The sequence below is a fragment of the Garra rufa genome, chromosome 18 (genome assembly GCF_049309525.1).
Source record: "Garra rufa chromosome 18, GarRuf1.0, whole genome shotgun sequence".
Taxonomy (NCBI): Eukaryota; Metazoa; Chordata; class Actinopteri; order Cypriniformes; family Cyprinidae; genus Garra; species Garra rufa.
In genome coordinates, this window is record NC_133378.1 from 5,919,580 (window position 1) to 5,937,499 (window position 17,920).

Consider the following 17,920-nt stretch of genomic DNA (forward strand, 5'->3'; position numbering starts at 1 on the left):
CACACCCTTCAACTTCATGCGAATATGAGGCCACACATATCGCTTCATATCGCTTCTGTCGTCAGTTAAGTCATGAAATTACCAAAATGGTGATTAAAGCTGCAAACAGTGCATGCACGTATATGTGACCCTGGACCACAAAACCAGTCTTAAGTCGCTGGGGTATATTTGTAGCAATAGCCAAAAATACATTGTATGGGTCAAAATTATTGATTTTTCTTTTAAGCCAAAAATCATTAGGAAATTAAGTAAAGATCATGTTCCATGAAGATTTTTTGTAAAATTCATACTATAAATATATCAGAATGTAATTTTTGATTAGTAATATGCATTGTTAAGAACTAAATTTGGAGAATTTTTTAAGGTGATTTTCTCAGTCTTTTGATGTTTTTGCACCCTCAGATTCCAGATCTTCAAATAGATGTATCTCGGCCAAATATTGTCCTATCCTAACAAACCATATATCAATAGAAAGCTTATTTATTGAACTTTCATATGATGCATACATCTCAGTTTTGTAAAATTTAACCTTATGACTGGTTTTGTGGTCCAGGGTCACATATGTATCACATTAAAGAACATTTCTCAAATGCATATACTAAAATATATTCTGCAATTCGAGATCACAATACAAGGCGCAAGCTGATAGACTATGTATTTTTTTTATTTGTAAGTGAATGTACAAGAAACTTTCTAAAGAGCTTATACCTGAACTTGAATTGCATGGGCCTTCTTTTGGTTATTCTCGCACTGAAACCTAAGAGAAGATACAGTGGAAGATGTCTTGGACATCATGAGTTCTCTAAGTTCCATCTCCTTCTTCCTCTCTGAAGAACTCATCATTTGAAGAGCTGGTTTCACCATTGGCTTTGACACTAGAAGGAAGAATCAAGCAGTTACAAAACTTTATATTGCTTATAAAACTTGCTAAAATCTACAGATGGCTATGTGCTATGGCTATGTTATTTCACCACACATAATTATCTATACAACAAACATTTTTATAAACTGAAGGGCAGTTCAAAATGATTGTCTGGCAATCAACACAGCTGAGAGTGCTTACACTCTTGCTGTGGAAATCTACAGCGCTATCTGTGATATTCTACAAGAAAAATACGGTCATAAACAGCTTAATGGACCTACCTGCAGGTAGCACACACAGGGAGGAACAACTTCCCTGTTTACTCCCCACACTGCCAAAGATATAAGTGCAAGACTCAGACACCTTCATCTTTATAGGGGTAACCATCTGAAAAAAAGAGAGTTGCACTTAGCTCTAAAGAACAAGAGACATCGGCCTACTATGATGCTATTATCATTTTCACACAAAGCTGTAATGACAGCAGCTTTAACAGAGGTGAGTCAGTGCCACCATATTCCAAAAGTGAGAAAATACACACTGGTTACTTCAACATGGTAAATGAGGACAGCAGTTCACCAAAGTTAATTCATCAGGCAGCTGGTGTTAACAGAGAAAAGCCTAGTTTTTAACATAAAATCAGACAAGCAGGTGTGTTTCACAAATGGCTTAAGAGGAAACAATATTCAGCTTTGACAATAAAATGGCATCAGGTCTGTGGTGAAGTCAAAGCTCTCACAAAGCATCATTGAGCTCAATAAAAGCTCTACAGGTATCCTGAAATAGACAATTACAATGTTTGTGTTTTAGTATCCTGTCTTACCTGTTGGGGGATGGTGTTAGTATCAGGTGTTGGATTTGTGGGAAGGTGGCAGGGAATGCCATGCCTGACCGATGATGATCCTTTTCCTTCAACACGAGAGGGGGACACTTGACTTTCAGGGACTAAAACCTGTTAGTTTAAGACAGACAGTTAAACACTTGTAAAAAAATTCTAAACCCCAGACTTGATGACAGAAAGCCATCCTTCCAAAGTGACTGGCATGTTTAAAAGTGTCCTTTGAGCCTGACTCACCTGTGAATTTTCCTGTGAACTTAGGTTTACGTGAACAGGTGTTTTCACAATAGAAGTCTTTCTAACAGAGGTCTGAAATACAGCAAGAGGGATTCAAAACATGACTGCTGATGGGTTGCTGGGTGACAGCTGCATAGACATTTAATATAAGTGTTTCATTCCTGTTGGCAAATTTAATAATATGTTAGAGGTACAACTTCTCCAGCTCCAAAGCTTATCAAATAAATGATGAGATCCTAATGACCACACAAAAATACACATTAACCAACATGTCATCATGTCAAACCATTTCAGTTTAAGAGTTCTTATAAATTATTTATTTTAAATGAATGTTAATATATACAGATCATATGTAGTATAAATAAGCTGTAGAATCAATAGATAGTGCCTAGAAGATACCTTAAATGTTCGAGTCTCTATTGCTGTATATTATTAACTACATAAACTTAAAAATTTTCACTTGTAACTGCACCTGGTGTAAAGCAATAAAAACAAAAGCAATATCATGTGAAAGTACAATTTAAGATTATCTCGTTAATATTGTTATACTTATTAAAGTAGATTGGGATTTGGGTTTAGCCAGATTAGGAACAAATGTGATTTTGCAGATTACTGGTTACATTTTGACTAGTTACGCTTTATTTAAAGCGTTAGTTTACCCCAAAATGAAAATACTGTCATTAATTATTTAACTTCATGTCATTCCATCTAGTGAAACATTTATTTATCTTTGAAACACAAATTAAGGTATTTTTGACAAAATCAGAGAGCTTTCTGACCCTGCATAGACAGCAATGTAACTGACACATTCAAGGTCCAGAAAGGTAGTAAAGACATTGTTAAAGTAGTCCATGTCATATCAGTGGTTCAACCTTAATTTTATGAAGCTACAAGGAATATTTTTGCGCGCAAAAAAACAAAACAAAAATAACGACTTAATTCAACAGTTTCGTCTCCTCTGACATATATTGTATATCCTTGTTCGAATAAGTAAGGCTGGGCAAAAAATGATCTCCTCTCATCCTCAAAATCTGTTATATTAATATTCATGTAGCTTAATGACATAATGGTTGAACCACTGATGTCACATGGACTATTTTAACAATGTCCATACTACGTTTCTGGACTAAGATTGTGGTAGTTGTGTTGTTGTCTATGCAGGTTAAGAAAGCTCTCGGATTTGATCAAAAATATCTTAATTTGTGCTCTGAGGATGAATGAAGTTCTTACGATTTTAAAACGACATGAGGGTGAGTAATTAATGACAGAATTTTAATTTAAGTGTAAAGTAACCCTTTAAGCATACACTAAAGTAAGAGTTCTGATTTGATGAAGTACTGTTAAGTACTGGTTTTTGACTCTTCTACTCTTCATTATATAACTTCGACTTGGACTCACCCTGTTCTTAGCCTGACCATAAACACTCTCAGTGGCTCGCTGGATGTCTAGAGATGAGCTGAATTTGATGGTGACTCTGGAGCCCTCTAAGCTGTCGAAGCAAAGCGGCTCAGTCAAAACCAGACGAAGAACCTTCTTGCCACTCTCCTCTGTGAAGTCAAATATAGATAGATATGTATTTTTATACACAGCTTAAAAGAAATCCTGACCTGAAAGAACAATATGGATCCAAAGCAAAAAAAACTTTTAGAGCAGACAATGTTGATTGTGTTACCTTCTAATGTGTAACTCTGGACCTCATTTTCAGCAATACACAGAGTACTCCACTGGCCATCCTGACAGAAGAGAGACATGTAACATTCATATTTCTATTCGTTTCGTATTCATTTACTTCCAGAAAACTGTCAAATGTGATTCAGGGCTCGAAATTGCGACCGTTTTGGTCGCATATGCTCCCAAAATTTAATCTGTGCCACCTCAAATTATATTTGGAAGCATTTGTGCCAGTGCGAGAAATTGTTGTGGTGCGACTTGGTTTCATTTCTTTACAAAACTTTCGCTAGCCAAACTACTGCACAGACTGCTTTGAGCTGATACAGTGACAGGTTCGCCGTTCTCTCCAGCATTACGGAACCATTTAAACTCCATCTTTACATTATTACCTTTAATGCAGATTTGAGATATTAGCCGTCAATCACTCCGTCACAGACACCGGTCTTTTTTTTTTCTCTCAACCAACCTCTGTTCCGAATTTGCACAAATATGCATTGCAGTTAGGGGTGTATGATATTACGATTTTTGATTGTGGACTAGGGGTGGGACGATACAGGTAACTCACGATTCAATTCTGTGGCGATATGTGGCCCACGATAATGACAATATCACGATTCACGATATCTACGATATTCAATATATTGGAAGAAATTTCATCAACGATAAATCACGATATATGTGACTGAAAAAGAAAAAAAAAAACATAATAAGGAAATCTTATGCATTTATTAATGCCAACATTTCCAACACTGTGCAAAGAAATATACATTTGCATAATAACTCACTGTCTTAAATGTAAACACTGTACGGTTAGAGAGATAAAAGTGCCTGAACATTAAAAAAAACAACATGAACATTAATTAACATGTGTAAACCATGATACTGAAACGTCAGCAGTAAGTTACTGTAAAGTGCTTTATGTTAACCTGGACAGTGGTCACATCAAGGCATATTCTTCTTGAGGAACACTAACTGATCAGCATGCTCAACTAGCGGGTGGGTCTTTGATTTGTTTTTCATTATTTTCCGCCATTCTTCTCGCGTCTCTTTTTTCTGCGCTTCATCTCTGTTGTTGTTAGTTAACTTGTGTTCTTCACTGGCTGCTGCTTCCGCCACTTTACTTGAACAGCGCCCAACGCAAACAGAATGGTAGATATTGAATAGGGACAGTGACACTGACAACGGGTAAATTAATCATTTTGTGTTGTAATAAAATATCGATATTGGCCGTTAGTGTATCGATTATTTATTGCGACAGAGAGCACAACAATATATTGCAATATCGATTTTTTTTCCCACCCCTATTGTGGACAATTAAAATGTCTCCACAATCTGCTTTTGAAGAAATATTCTATATTTCGTGCTACAGCGCTTATTCTGTCAGATACAATTCTGGCGCCTCCGTCTTAATATACTGTACAACGCGGGCGCGGCATATATTCACATCAAATGATAACTCAGCGACAGAGTTCCACTCACGCAGGGGCGTAATTTCCACTGGGGACACACTTTTCAAAATCTAGTTTGTGTTCTCCCACTTTCAAATGGTTTTGTTAAAGTAATCTCTTGTACTGTAGAATGCACGCTCAGCACCGCCGAGAGTTCGTGCAATTGTCAAAACGAAACCAAAAGTAAAACGCGCACTTGCTAAATAAAAGTATTTTTATATTTTAAATATATTTCTGAAGGAACATGTGACACTGAAGACTGGAGTAATGATGCTGAAAATTTAGCTTTGATCACAGGAATAAATGACATTTTAAAATATATTCAAATAGAAAACAGTTATTTTAAATAATACAAATTTTTCTAAATTTTCCTGTTTTTGCTGTACTTTGGATCAAATAAATTCTTTAAAAAACTTCTTTAAAAAACATCAAAACTCTTACTGTTCAAAAACTTTTGACTGATAGTGTATATCAGTCTCAGTATCCCCTTAGATTTTAAGCTAATATTACAATAATTCTACAAGACATTTGTATACTTACAGTTTTCTGATGTCAGTTGTCACATGACATGCAAGTAAAAAAAAAATAGATTCACACAGGTGTATTGTGGCCCCAATTAAATGCGAATGGCCCATATCAAATAATACTTATTATTATTACAGTGTTACATAAACTAAATTTACTACTGTTATAAATTACAATCATATTGCAAAAATTAAAAAAAATAAGATTTTTATAATAATTATAATAATTATATTTGCATTGCAATGCCTGAAAATCTTCACTTTCAACTGTTGCACTCCTTGAGCTTTAAACATTTCAAATCCTCAAGCTTTTTTTTATATTATACTGCTGACAGCTGTTCATGAAAACTATAAAGTCATTACCTGAGTTTTCTTATCAGCCACACTGAAGTAAAAAGAGATGCTTTGACTTCCTAGATTAAAGTCAATCCAGAACGCTTCAAGATTCTCGTCCTCTGGCATGAGCAGCTATAAATATTATAAAACAGAAATATACATGTGGCTCAAAACTGCACAAAATATCAAAGTGCATATACTCCCATATTCACCCTTTTAAATGTGAAAACTAACCTCATGTTTGTCCAAAAATACCTCCAGGCAAGGGTAGGAGTACACGCTGTGAGAAGATAAACCAAGACATGTTATACAATCTATAAAACAGTGAAAGCTGTCAAAAGATATTAAGTACCTTCTCCCATCTCCTCGCATGCCATTGACCATATTTAGAAACTTCCTACAGTCCTGTCAGAGATAACACATACAATAAACATCTTCTAAAATCTAAAAGAAAGTCAGTTTACAATGATGACTTCAAGTGAGGCCATATTTACAGTCTCAAACTCAGGATCTTTGATCTTCTTGAACGCAGAGGAGACAAAGGTCATTGTAAACCAGGAGTCAGCTAGTTCATTCCTCTGAGCTGGTGAAGCCATTCTGCAGAGGGCCTCCATTAAAGACACCTGCAAGTCATAATCTGAACCCCAGCAGAAATGAAGCTACAATCAGTGAGAGTCTAGAAATTAGTTTTGTAATGATCACAATTCAATGATCACACTTTCTGAACTAAGATTACTCATTACAATGGATATTTACACTAACCTCCACCTCTGAGGATTTGACTGGCCACTGCATTCCTGATAAAAACACAACACACTACAGATTAAAATATACAAGCACACTCACACAGGTACTTCCAGTATAAATGTATCCACAGGGGCAAGAGGGGAACTTTTAAATGTATGGTTAAGTACTTAAGACAAAGGAAAGTGAAAATGCATTATCATTCAACATACATCATAGATGAAGACTCTTGAGATGACAAGATCTTTTTCTTCTTTTTCAGCTCAATGGGAATCTTTTCCAGAATAGCATTGAGTTTCCTTGCTGCCTGTCAATAAGAGTAAATAATAATCCTTCATACATCCCCTCCTGTAATTCAGTATTCTATTTCTGGAAGTCTGGGTAAACACAGCTCAAGTGACATGTCATGACTGGAGGTGTAGAATGAGGTTTCAATATGGCTGAAATGATTGCTTCCATGCATAATGATGTTGACTGAAGCTAGGAAGGCTTTTCATTAAAGGGGACCTATTATGCAAAAATCACATTTATAATGTGTTTGAACAAAGTTGTGTGGTCACAGTGTGTGAAAACAACCAGCCTATAATGGTAAAAATCCATCCACTTATTTTTTAATAATCGCAATAAATCATAGTCATAGTGAACACGCAATTCCAGATTTCTTCCTATGTACACGTCATAACCTTTATAGACTCCCTCCATCTGAGCCGCTGAGGAAACTGTGGTTAAATTTCATTTTTTGAAGGAAAACGTCTCAGAAAAAAATCTGTGAAGTCCCCTATATGTTTAGGGATCAATACCATCACGTTGTTTGTGAATGTCAGCACCAGACAAAGTATGTACAGTATCATGCGTTTGTTTTCCAAATTGCCTTTCTAAAAATTAATGTTGCTAAAGCTACCAATGTCTCTGCCTCTTTTCACTGATGCTGTCTTTACCTACTACCAGAATGATCGTAAATAGGAAAGTGGTAGTTAAAAATTGCATATGAAAGCAATATGAAGTTGACTGCTTTTTGTTGAGCTCATAATCACAAGTAGGACTTGTAGGCAGTTTGTGATAGCATGCAATGGCACCATGAGACCAGCTATGTTGTCATTTTCATCGCGCCATGCTATCCATCTGTGTAATTCATAAACGTGCATTTATTATGCACAGTACAATCAGATGAATGACTTTTAAACGGAGTCTGATTCGAACATATAAGGCTGAACACCGCTACTAAGAGTTTTTGACATTTTCAGTGCGTGAGATTGTCTTGTTTTGTTTTTGCCAGCTTTTGAAGCTCCGCCCTCTTCTGAAAAGGTGGCCAGGAGCACCAGCTCATTTGTATTTAAAGAGGCAAATACAAAAACAATGTGTTTTGGTTCATACCCTAAATGTGTCAATATTAACAAGCTATTAAAATGATATGTCAGGTATTTTGAGCTAAAACTTCAGTTACTTAATTTTACATTAGGTCTCCTTTAATAAATGCATTTAATCTCTTACCTCTTTCTGAATCATGATGTTTATTTGTGCATCAGAGGCCAGTTTGCCAATGTGACTAAGCAGAGCTTCTGTAACTTCATTAGTACCTGAGGGAATACACAGATTGAACTGAATGCAGAGCGCTGTTTAACTTCCCCTCATATTTTTCTTTTAAAAATCTGGAACAAAACACCTCACCTTCTTTACAACTTTCATGAACAACCTGCAATGGTGAAATGAAATTCACAGATCAGGAAACAGTATCACAGTGTGTGTGTAAATATATTAAAAATTAAGCCTACATTAAGTTCCCTTCCGGGAACTCTACACTGCGTCCTGAGACACTTTGGGGAACGCCATTGGCGGGCCGCACTCTGAGTCATGTCCAACGTCCAATGAGAAACGGGAGTGACGTCACAGGCGCGGTGACGTCATCGACCAGGAAGTATATAAGCACGTGCGTTTGAAGCTGGCGTCAGCTTTTGTCATTCAGCGAGAGCGCTCTGTGTTATTGTCTGTCTGATCTGCATTTTGCTGTTTTTTAGTGCCAGTTTGCACTACTTTTATTTGAGCAAAATACCAGGGGGAAAACGTTCTTTTAAGAACGAACGTTCTAAGGCGGTTCAGCAGCCACATAGAAAGTGTGTCCCTCCCTGCCAACGTTTCTTTGTTGGTGGGGATACACACGATCTATGTGTGGTCTGCTTGGGAGCGGAGCATGCTAGGTCAGCCCTTGAGGGGGTTGGCTGCCCGCAGTGCGAGCGAATGCCGCTGCGGTTGCTCCGTTCCCGGAAAGCCCTCTTTGAGGAGGGGGCTTTCACTAGCGTTCCCTGTGGGTCTGGCCCCGCTTCCGCTGAGGCGGAGCGGCAGCTGCACTCATGGGGTTCGCAGGTAGATCTGCTGGAGGGAGTTGAGACGGGTGATCCCCTATCTCTCTCCTCACCCAGCGGATCGTATGACCCCCTCTTGGATGAGGAAGCCCGCACTGCGGTTCCTTCCCTCCAAGAGGAGGAGTCAGCGCTCCTTCTGTCTTCCTCCGAGGAGGTTGATGTTGAGAGCGTTGACACCCCACAACCGCCCCCCCATTCACCCCAGTATGAAGAGCAGCCCCAGCCGCAAGCTAGCTCCTCGCACCGGGGTGCACAGAAAAGGAGTGTTGCTACCCGCACCCCTCCGGCTAAGCCTAGAGGGCGGGTTCAGCAACACTCCAAGCCGGGGTCCTCTAAGACTAGGCCGGACCTGAGGGTCGTCCTTCAGTCAAAGAGGACCTCAGCTAAACGGCCCTGATGGTTGTGGCTCAGGGCCGATGAGGGCAGCCCCTCTCGAAGACTTAGGTGCTTCACCGCCTCTGAGGAGTACGGTGACCACCTCTCTTCGGGGCCCTCAGGAGATTCGTCAGCTAACCCTGCCGGTGTTACAGGGCGCGGCAGTCTCCCGCGAACATCTTTCTCCGGTCTTTCCGCCCGGAAACGTAGCGGAACCAGAGAGTTCGCCACCCCCACGGGGGTTTCCAGAGTGCTTACTTCAGGTGCATCCTGCCAGTTCGCTGTTACAGGCCACCAAGGTAGCTCTCCAAATAAATCCAGAAACCAGCCTCGAGAGGTTGGTTCCCTTAGTAGAATTTCTGGCAGCGTGGAAACTACTGCCAAATATTTCTATGTGGGTCCTGCGTACTGTAGAGAAAGGCTATCGCATTCAATTCGGCGCCAAGCCGCCACCTTTCAGCGGGGTATTTCCTACTCTGGTAGGCCCCGAGCAGGCTCTGGTATTGGAACAGGAAGTGAATACTCTCCTGAGGAAGGAGGCCATCGAGGTGGTCCCTCCTCAACACAGAGAATCCGGGTTCTACAGCCGGTACTTCATTGTTCCCAAGAAGGATGGGGGCCTGCGGCCCATTTTAGATCTCAGACAGCTAAACCTCTCAGTAAGAAAACTGAAGTTCAAAATATTGACTGTCAGACAGGTCGTGTCTCAAATCAGGTCCGAGGACTGGTTTGTCACGATAGATCTGAAAGACGCATACTTTCACGTCTCCATCCTTCCTCAACACCGGAAGTTTCTCAGGTTCGCTTTCAGGGGCAAAGCTTACCAATACAGAGTTCTTCCGTTCGGCCTAGCGCTCTCTCCCCGAACTTTCACGAAGTGTGTGGATGCTGCTCTGGCTCCACTGCGACTCCAGGGCATCCGCATACTCAACTACATAGACGACTGGCTCATCCTAGCCAGTTCAGAACAGTTAGCGGCTCAACATCGAGATGTTGTTCTTGCTCACATGAAAAAGCTGGGGTTGAGACTCAACGCCAAGAAAAGTGTGCTGTCTCCATTACAGAGAACCACTTATCTAGGTGTAATCTGGGATTCGACCACGATGCAGGCACGATTGTCACCTGCTCGGATCGAGTCGATCCTTACTGCAGCAAATGCGGTCAAGCTAGGCCTGCTACTCACTGTCAAACAGTTCCAAGTACTGTTAGGTCTTATGGCAGCTGCATCCAACGTGATACCTCTTGGACTGCTGCACATGAGACCACTGCAGTGGTGGCTCAAAACCAAAGGGTTTTCCCCGAGGGGGAACCCATTCCGCAAGATCAAGGTCACGCGGCGCTGCCTACGTGCCTTAGTCATGTGGAAAAAGCCCTGGTTCCTATTACAAGGTCCAGCGCTGGGAGCTCCTTGCCGCCGCGTCACGCTAGCGACAGATGCATCCCTCACTGGGTGGGGAGCGGTCATGAGTGGCCGCTCCGCCCGAGGCCTATGGAACGACCAGCATTACTCCTGGCACATAAATTGCCTAGAAATGTTGGCAGTGTTCCTGGCTCTGAAGCATTTCCTTCCAGACCTAGAAACCGTCACGTGCTGGTCCGCACAGACAACACGGCGGTGGTCTACTATATAAACCACCAGGGAGGTCTGCGTTCACGCCCCTTATACAAGCTGGCGTGCCAGATCATCCTGTGGTCACAAGGGAAGCTTCTCTCATTGAGAGCAGTTCACATTCCTGGACGTCTCAATGTGGGAGCAGACGTCCTGTCGAGGCAGGGGCCGAGGCCCGGGGAATGGATGCTTCACCCCGAGGTGGTGAAGCAGATATGGAGAGTCTTTGGTCAAGCCCAGGTGGACCTCTTTGCGACTCAGGAGACATCGCAATGTCCCCTTTGGTACTCTCTAGTTCCTCCAGCTCCTCTCGGACTGGATGCCATGGTACAGACGTGGCCGAGGCTTCGTCTGTACGCTTTTCCCCCGATCGCTCTGCTCCCGGGAGTTCTGGAAAGAGTGCGCCGGTACGGAGTACGGCTGCTGCTAGTAGCCCCGTACTGGCCGGCCCGAGTATGGTTCTCGGATATAATCGCCCTCCTTGACGGCTCTCCATGGGAGATTCCTGTCAGGAGCGACCTTCTTTCTCAGGCTGGGGGCGCAATATGCCACCCCCACCCAGAGAAGTGGAAGTTATGGGTGTGGCCCCTGAGGGGGCACAACTCATAGAAGCTGGTCTCTCAACCGAGGTTGTTGAGACCATCCTTCAATCCAGAGCTCCCTCTACGAGGAAACTTTATGGCCTAAAGTGGAACCTATTTGCGTCATGGTGTCATGAACGCCGCTTAGACCCAGTCCACTGCCCGGTTGGTACAGTGCTGGAGTTCCTGCAAACTCGTTTGTCCGCTGGGTTAGCTCACTCCACCTTGAAGGTGTACGTGGCGGCTATATCGGCTTACCACGCCCTTCATGGCGGCCTTTCAGTGGGCAAGAACCCCCTGGTCTCACGTTTCCTCCGCGGTGCACTCAGGCTGAGGCCTCGTGCAAGACCGAAAGTCCCTACATGGGACTTAGCTGTGGTGTTGGAAGCGCTGTGTAAGCCTCCCTTCGAGCCTCTGGAGGAGGCCTCCGATCGGATGCTTACCCTAAAGACAGCACTGCCGCTGGCGCTAACGTCTCTCAAGAGAGTCGGGGACCTGCAGGCCCTTTCAGTGGCCCCTTCTTACATTGACTTTGCCCCAGGGTTGGCCAAAGCATTCCTTTACCCACGAGCTGGGTACGTACCCAAGGTCCCATCAGCGACACCACAGCCAATAACGCTTCAAGCGTTTTACCCTCCTCCATTCGTGGAGCACGACCAGAGGAAGTATAACTTAATGTGTCCAGTAAGAGCACTGGACACTTATGTCCACAGAAGCCTGTGGCGTAAATCAGAGCAACTTTTGGTCTGTTACGGCCCCCCTAAGAGGGGGTGCCCGGCTTCCAAGCCTACTATCAGTAAGTGGATCATTGATGCCATCTCTACTGCCTACGAGTCCTCTGGTCTCCCATCCCCGATGGGAGTCAAGGCTCACTCAACTAGAGGCATTGCAGCCTCTAAAGCTCTGATGGCAGGTGTCCCGATCCAGGACATCTGCAGTGCGGCGGGTTGGTCCTCACCTCTAACGTTCGTCAGATTCTACGAACTAGACCTCAGAGTCACTCCTGGCTCAGTCGTCCTTCAGCCCTAGCATTGCTAGGCCTAGAGGTGCTTAGGCGCTTTCCTCTATGGAGGAAAAGGATTTCTACCCTCTCGACCTGGCAGTCCTCCAGGCGAGAGGTGTGATATCCTGCCTCGCGTGCCCGAGGGCCGAGGCCTGTGTTCCTCTTGTCTGGTGGTTGATCACAGACAGAGATGTTTTCTAGTGTCCTGGCGGGTCCACCAGGCACTTCTTGTGTCCCTCTTGTTCTGGCCGTAGCGCAGACAAAGGACTACCACTTCTCCTCGTGTGCCCAAGGGCCGAGGAGCCTTTCTCCCCCTGCACTGGTCTTGTGACAGGCAGCGGTTGAGAACCCTAGCCTCGTGTGCCTGAGGGCCGAGGCTCATTTATCCCTCTTGTCTGGTGGTTGATCACAGACAGAGATGTATTCCAGTGTCCTGGCACGTTCACCAGGCACTTCTTGCGTCCCTCTTGTTCTGGCCGTAGCGCAGACAAAGGACTACCACTTCTCCTCGTGTGCCTAAGGGCCGAGGAGCATTTCTCCCCCTGCGCTGGTCTTATGACAGGCAGCGGTTGAGAACCCTAGCCTCGTGTGCCCGAGGGCCGAGGTTTATTTATCCCTCTTGTCTGGTGGTTGATCACAGACAGAGATGAATTCCAGTGCCCTGGCAAGATCACCAGGCACTTCTTGTGTCCCTCTTGGTCTGGCCGTAGCGCAGACAAAGGACTACCACTTCTCCTCGTGTGCCCAAGGGCCGAGGAGCCTTTCTCCCCCTGCACTGGTCTTGTGACAGGCAGCGGTTGAGAACCCTAGCCTCGTGTGCCTGAGGGCCGAGGTTTATTTATCCCTCTTGTCTGGTGGTTGATCACAGACAGAGATGAATTCCAGTGCCCTGGCAAGATCACCAGGCACTTCTTGTGTCCCTCTTGGTCTGGCCGTAGCGCAGACAAAGGACTACCACTTCTCCTCGTGTGCCCAAGGGCCGAGGAGCCTTTCTCCCCCTGCACTGGTCTTGTGACAGGCAGCGGTTGAGAACCCTAGCCTCGTGTGCCTGAGGGCCGAGGCTCATTTATTCCTCTTGTCTGGTGGTTGATCACAGACAGAGATGTATTCCAGTGTCCTGGCACGTTCACCAGGCACTTCTTGCGTCCCTCTTGTTCTGGCCGTAGCGCAGACAAAGGACTACCACTTCTCCTCGTGTGCCTAAGGGCCGAGGAGCATTTCTCCCCCTGCGCTGGTCTTATGACAGGCAGCGGTTGAGAACCCTAGCCTCGTGTGCCCGAGGGCCGAGGTTTATTTATCCCTCTTGTCTGGTGGTTGATCACAGACAGAGATGAATTCCAGTGCCCTGGCAAGATCACCAGGCACTTCTTGTGTCCCTCTTGGTCTGGCCGTAGCGCAGACAAAGGACTACCACTTCTCCTCGTGTGCCCAAGGGCCGAGGAGCCTTTCTCCCCCTGCACTGGTCTTGTGACAGGCAGCGGTTGAGAACCCTAGCCTCGTGTGCCTGAGGGCCGAGGCTCATTTATCCCTCTTGTCTGGTGGTTGATCACAGACAGAGATGCATTATCACTCGCGTCCTGGCAAGATCACCAGGCGGAGTTTCCATAGTGTCTCATCAGGTAAGTATTCCAGACACTGGATTATGCTAACCTCGTGTGCCCGAGGGCCGAGGTACATTCTCTCCCTCTTGTCTGGTGGGCTCCACAGACAGAGATGTATTATCACTCATGTCCTGGCAAGTTTCCCAGGCTGAAGTGTACCAAGACACAACTTTTCCACCCTTGGCCTAGCAGACAAAAACTGGGCAGGGCCTTGGAAATTATGGGGGCGTTGATACCTCGTTCCCCAAAGTGTCTCAGGACGCAGTGTAGAGTTCCCGGAAGGGAACGTCTCAGGTTACGTATGTAACCCTGGTTCCCTGAGGGAACGAGACACTGCGTCTCGGACCATAATTCCCGCATCCCTGCTGCGCCCGCTTCATTCCTATAAGCCGACGCCAGCTTCAAACGCACGTGCTTATATACTTCCTGGTCGATGACGTCACCGCGCCTGTGACGTCACTCCCGTTTCTCATTGGACGTTGGACATGACTCAGAGTGCGGCCCGCCAATGGCGTTCCCCAAAGTGTCTCAGGACGCAGTGTCTCGTTCCCTCAGGGAACCAGGGTTACATACGTAACCTGAGACGTTTTCTGAATTCACTAATTCTGTTTTCTTTTGCACTTTTTTTTGATCTTGTAATCTGCTACACTGTATTGCACCAATAAGTGTAGACATTTCAGTTACATTTTTCAATGTTTACAACTTTTGGAATGAATCTAATTTTATTTCAGATTTTAAAAAACTCTAAATGTTGCAATTTAATTCACATATTCATTCACATGTGCACTACATGTATTCACGTATTCTGTGTAAATAATGTAAATTTAAAAAAAAAACAATTATATAGTAAATATTCTCTCTCTTCCACTGGCCAGTTCATTAGGGGTAAATAAGCACATTTGTAAGCATTTTTCTTCAAACTGACAAAGTAGATAGATTCATATGGAAGCTTATTTCTACCATGGAATAAAAAAAAATAAAAAAGATAAAAGTAAAAGTCAGAATTGCGAGATATTAACTTGCAATTCTAAGTTTATTAACTTACAATTCTGGGAGGAAAAGTCTTATTGTGAATTTATAACTTGCATTTGCAAGAAAGTAAACTGCGAGACATGAAGTCACAATTGAAAGAAAGAAAGTCTGTATTTGAGAAACAGGTTTGTTGCCACCATGGTAAATGACCAACTTGTTGTTTGCAAACAGTGATGACACTTTTTTGTGGGCTGAGCCTATATGGTGGCAGAAAATAACAGTTTTCAAGTAGCAGTCTATGAAAGCCAGGGAATAAAAGAATAAAAAAAAGTAGATTTGAGTTTATATTTCAAAATTCTGATTGTATTCTTGCAATTCAGAGTTTATATCCCACACTTCTGCCTCTGTTTCCTCAGAATTGACAAACTCACTATTGTTAAGTTAAATCCAAACTAGGTTATAAACTAGGACTAGGAGATATAAACTTGCATTTGAAAGAAAAATTGTCAGAATTGTGAGATCAAATAGGTAAATGTTATGTAAAATATTATAGGTTTAATGCTGTAACTGTATGACCAATACAGTATGTCCCCTATGAACTGCATATGTGAATATTTTGTAGACCTATTGTTTAAATCAAATGTAAGCTTCAAAAGTAGCAGATTTCATCCATAGACTGTCCACTTAAACATCTGCGTTTTAAATGGCGTCTTTGACGACAGTATTCTATAAAAATTATTTGCATTCCGATTCTGTCATCTAAAGACACAGCAATCATTTTTTTTTCTCTTATTCCATGGATTTGACCCATTTCCCTCCACTTGTTACCAGTGTTTGTCTGCCACCATAATGTGTGCACAGCTGCAAGTAAAGTAACTGTGACCTCTACTCCAAATTGGTCTATTGCAACTGTTTATATCTCACAATTTTAGTGAGATAAGAAAAAAAAGTGAGTTTATGAAAAAAATCAGAACTGTGAGATATGCACTCCGAATTGCAAGAAAATAAAGTCTGAATTATAAAGGTCACATTTTTTTATTCCATGGTAGAAAAAGCTTCCACAGATTCAAACCTTTATGTGCTTATTTTTATTAATTTTCTCCTGTTGATCTGATTATTTTGGTCTTTTAATCTGATCAAAATTAATTTGGATCAGTTGAGGTGTACAAGAAAACATAACTAATGATTGCTGCATTTCCTTTTACGCCAAAAAAAGTGTTGTTACAAACCATCAGTGCATCAAAGAAGTCCTCAGCCAGCTTTATCATAGTCTCATTTCTTGATGATCCAGCCTTCACCCACAGCTTTCTGGCCTTCGCAAACCACTGCACCATGTAAACACACATTTTAAGCATTAAAAACATTATACTCCTCCAACAAAACACACATAGAGAGAACAAAACAATTTCATTATAACTTATCTTTTTAACAAATCCCTGGGCAATCATTACAGATATTCCTCCACCCCCTGGAAACACCAGCATCTCGCCATGTTTGTGTAAAATGGTAAGCACCAGACAAGCATGGTCCACATTTCCAAGATCCATTTCCTGCAAGAACATACAACAGTACATATAAATCCAGTAAATAAAGAGGTTTATACAGTTATGTCATGTATGCAGTGTTAAACACAAAACTAACCCTGGTGAAAAGCTTGTCCAGCTTGGTCATGAATTGCCTGGAACATTTTATAGTGGTTTCCTCCTTGCTTTCATTTTGCAAGAATTTTTCTAGGTCCTGAAAATTATTATGTTTGAAAGCCTCATCCACCAGTTTCTCCACCTAAGCAATAAAACATAAAATGCTCTGTGTGTTATTACGCATAAATGAATAAAAAGCATCTCATATAATTACAGAAGACAAAGGCATTTCAGAGGTGAGAAGTTAAATCAATTTTCCCAGAAATAAAATCATGAAGCAAACAGCTTGTTTGGGTTTAATTCTCACCTGATGGTTTTGCAAAGGTGCCATGATGCACAGACGATGACCTGTTTTAAATGTTGAAGACATTAAATAATAACTCATATATATGAATCTCAGACGTAACGTTAGCCTAACGTTAATTCAAAGAAAACGCAATTCCAGGAAAGATGAGGACTCAGATGTCTTTAACGTTTCCAAATGTCAGTCCTCTTATTTCTCAGAATTAAATTAAATTAACCAAATAAGGAAGAAAACAGTGTGCTTTGGCTTTGTTGATGCGATGTGTTTTTCAAAATGCCATACATTAAGCAAATTATGCTGTTAGCGGAATAGTTAAGAACGCTCTGAACTAACAGCACAGGCAAAATAACAGACATAACAGTCTCGCAAAATAACAGACATAACCGTAAAAATTAATGCTGTAAGCGATCATTTTTTATTTAATTATTAGATCAAATAATGGCTGTTTAAGGCTGTCGGCTAAGCGTTCATATCTTACCTCAGATTATGACTGACGCTTCAACGACGCCAGGAGGAACTTTTACATACTTTTTATTAGCAGTAAATAGTGTTAAGGTAACGTAGATCGTTAAGATACGATTAACGAGACGGAAATGGTCAACTTTAACTCAAAATAGATTGTTAAAGAGCGATTTTGTTTCGCTATTGACGGTTGTACTGTAACGTCGTGTTTTGACAAAGCGGGAAAAAAATTGATGAGCGACGCGCACGCGCAAAAATGGACGCTGTCGTCGCTGGCAACATTGGAGACAGATCTTTTCAGAGAAGCGACTGAACTACTCGTTTCAAAACCCACCGAGTGTACTACACACTAAATA

General features: G+C 42.5%; 1 protein-coding gene across 1 annotated transcript in view; it reads right to left on the bottom strand.

Annotated features, from left to right (window-relative positions):
* sycp2 (synaptonemal complex protein 2) overlaps positions 1-17,129 on the bottom strand; it is a 36,866-nt gene extending 19,737 nt beyond the window's left edge. The window contains exons 1-18 of the mRNA XM_073823635.1: positions 17,106-17,129; positions 16,800-16,940; positions 16,580-16,708; positions 16,388-16,492; positions 8,326-8,350; positions 8,149-8,234; positions 6,870-6,964; positions 6,676-6,710; positions 6,408-6,550; positions 6,266-6,318; positions 6,148-6,193; positions 5,941-6,045; positions 3,607-3,667; positions 3,333-3,481; positions 1,935-2,006; positions 1,683-1,811; positions 1,144-1,249; positions 709-875 (exon numbers count right to left, since the gene is read on the bottom strand). Of these exons, the coding sequence (XP_073679736.1) occupies positions 709-875; positions 1,144-1,249; positions 1,683-1,811; positions 1,935-2,006; positions 3,333-3,481; positions 3,607-3,667; positions 5,941-6,045; positions 6,148-6,193; positions 6,266-6,318; positions 6,408-6,550; positions 6,676-6,710; positions 6,870-6,964; positions 8,149-8,234; positions 8,326-8,350; positions 16,388-16,492; positions 16,580-16,708; positions 16,800-16,940; positions 17,106-17,129 (1,671 nt within the window). The remainder of the gene's footprint in view (positions 1-708; positions 876-1,143; positions 1,250-1,682; positions 1,812-1,934; positions 2,007-3,332; positions 3,482-3,606; positions 3,668-5,940; positions 6,046-6,147; positions 6,194-6,265; positions 6,319-6,407; positions 6,551-6,675; positions 6,711-6,869; positions 6,965-8,148; positions 8,235-8,325; positions 8,351-16,387; positions 16,493-16,579; positions 16,709-16,799; positions 16,941-17,105) is intronic.
* Between the last annotated feature and the right edge of the window lie 791 nt (positions 17,130-17,920).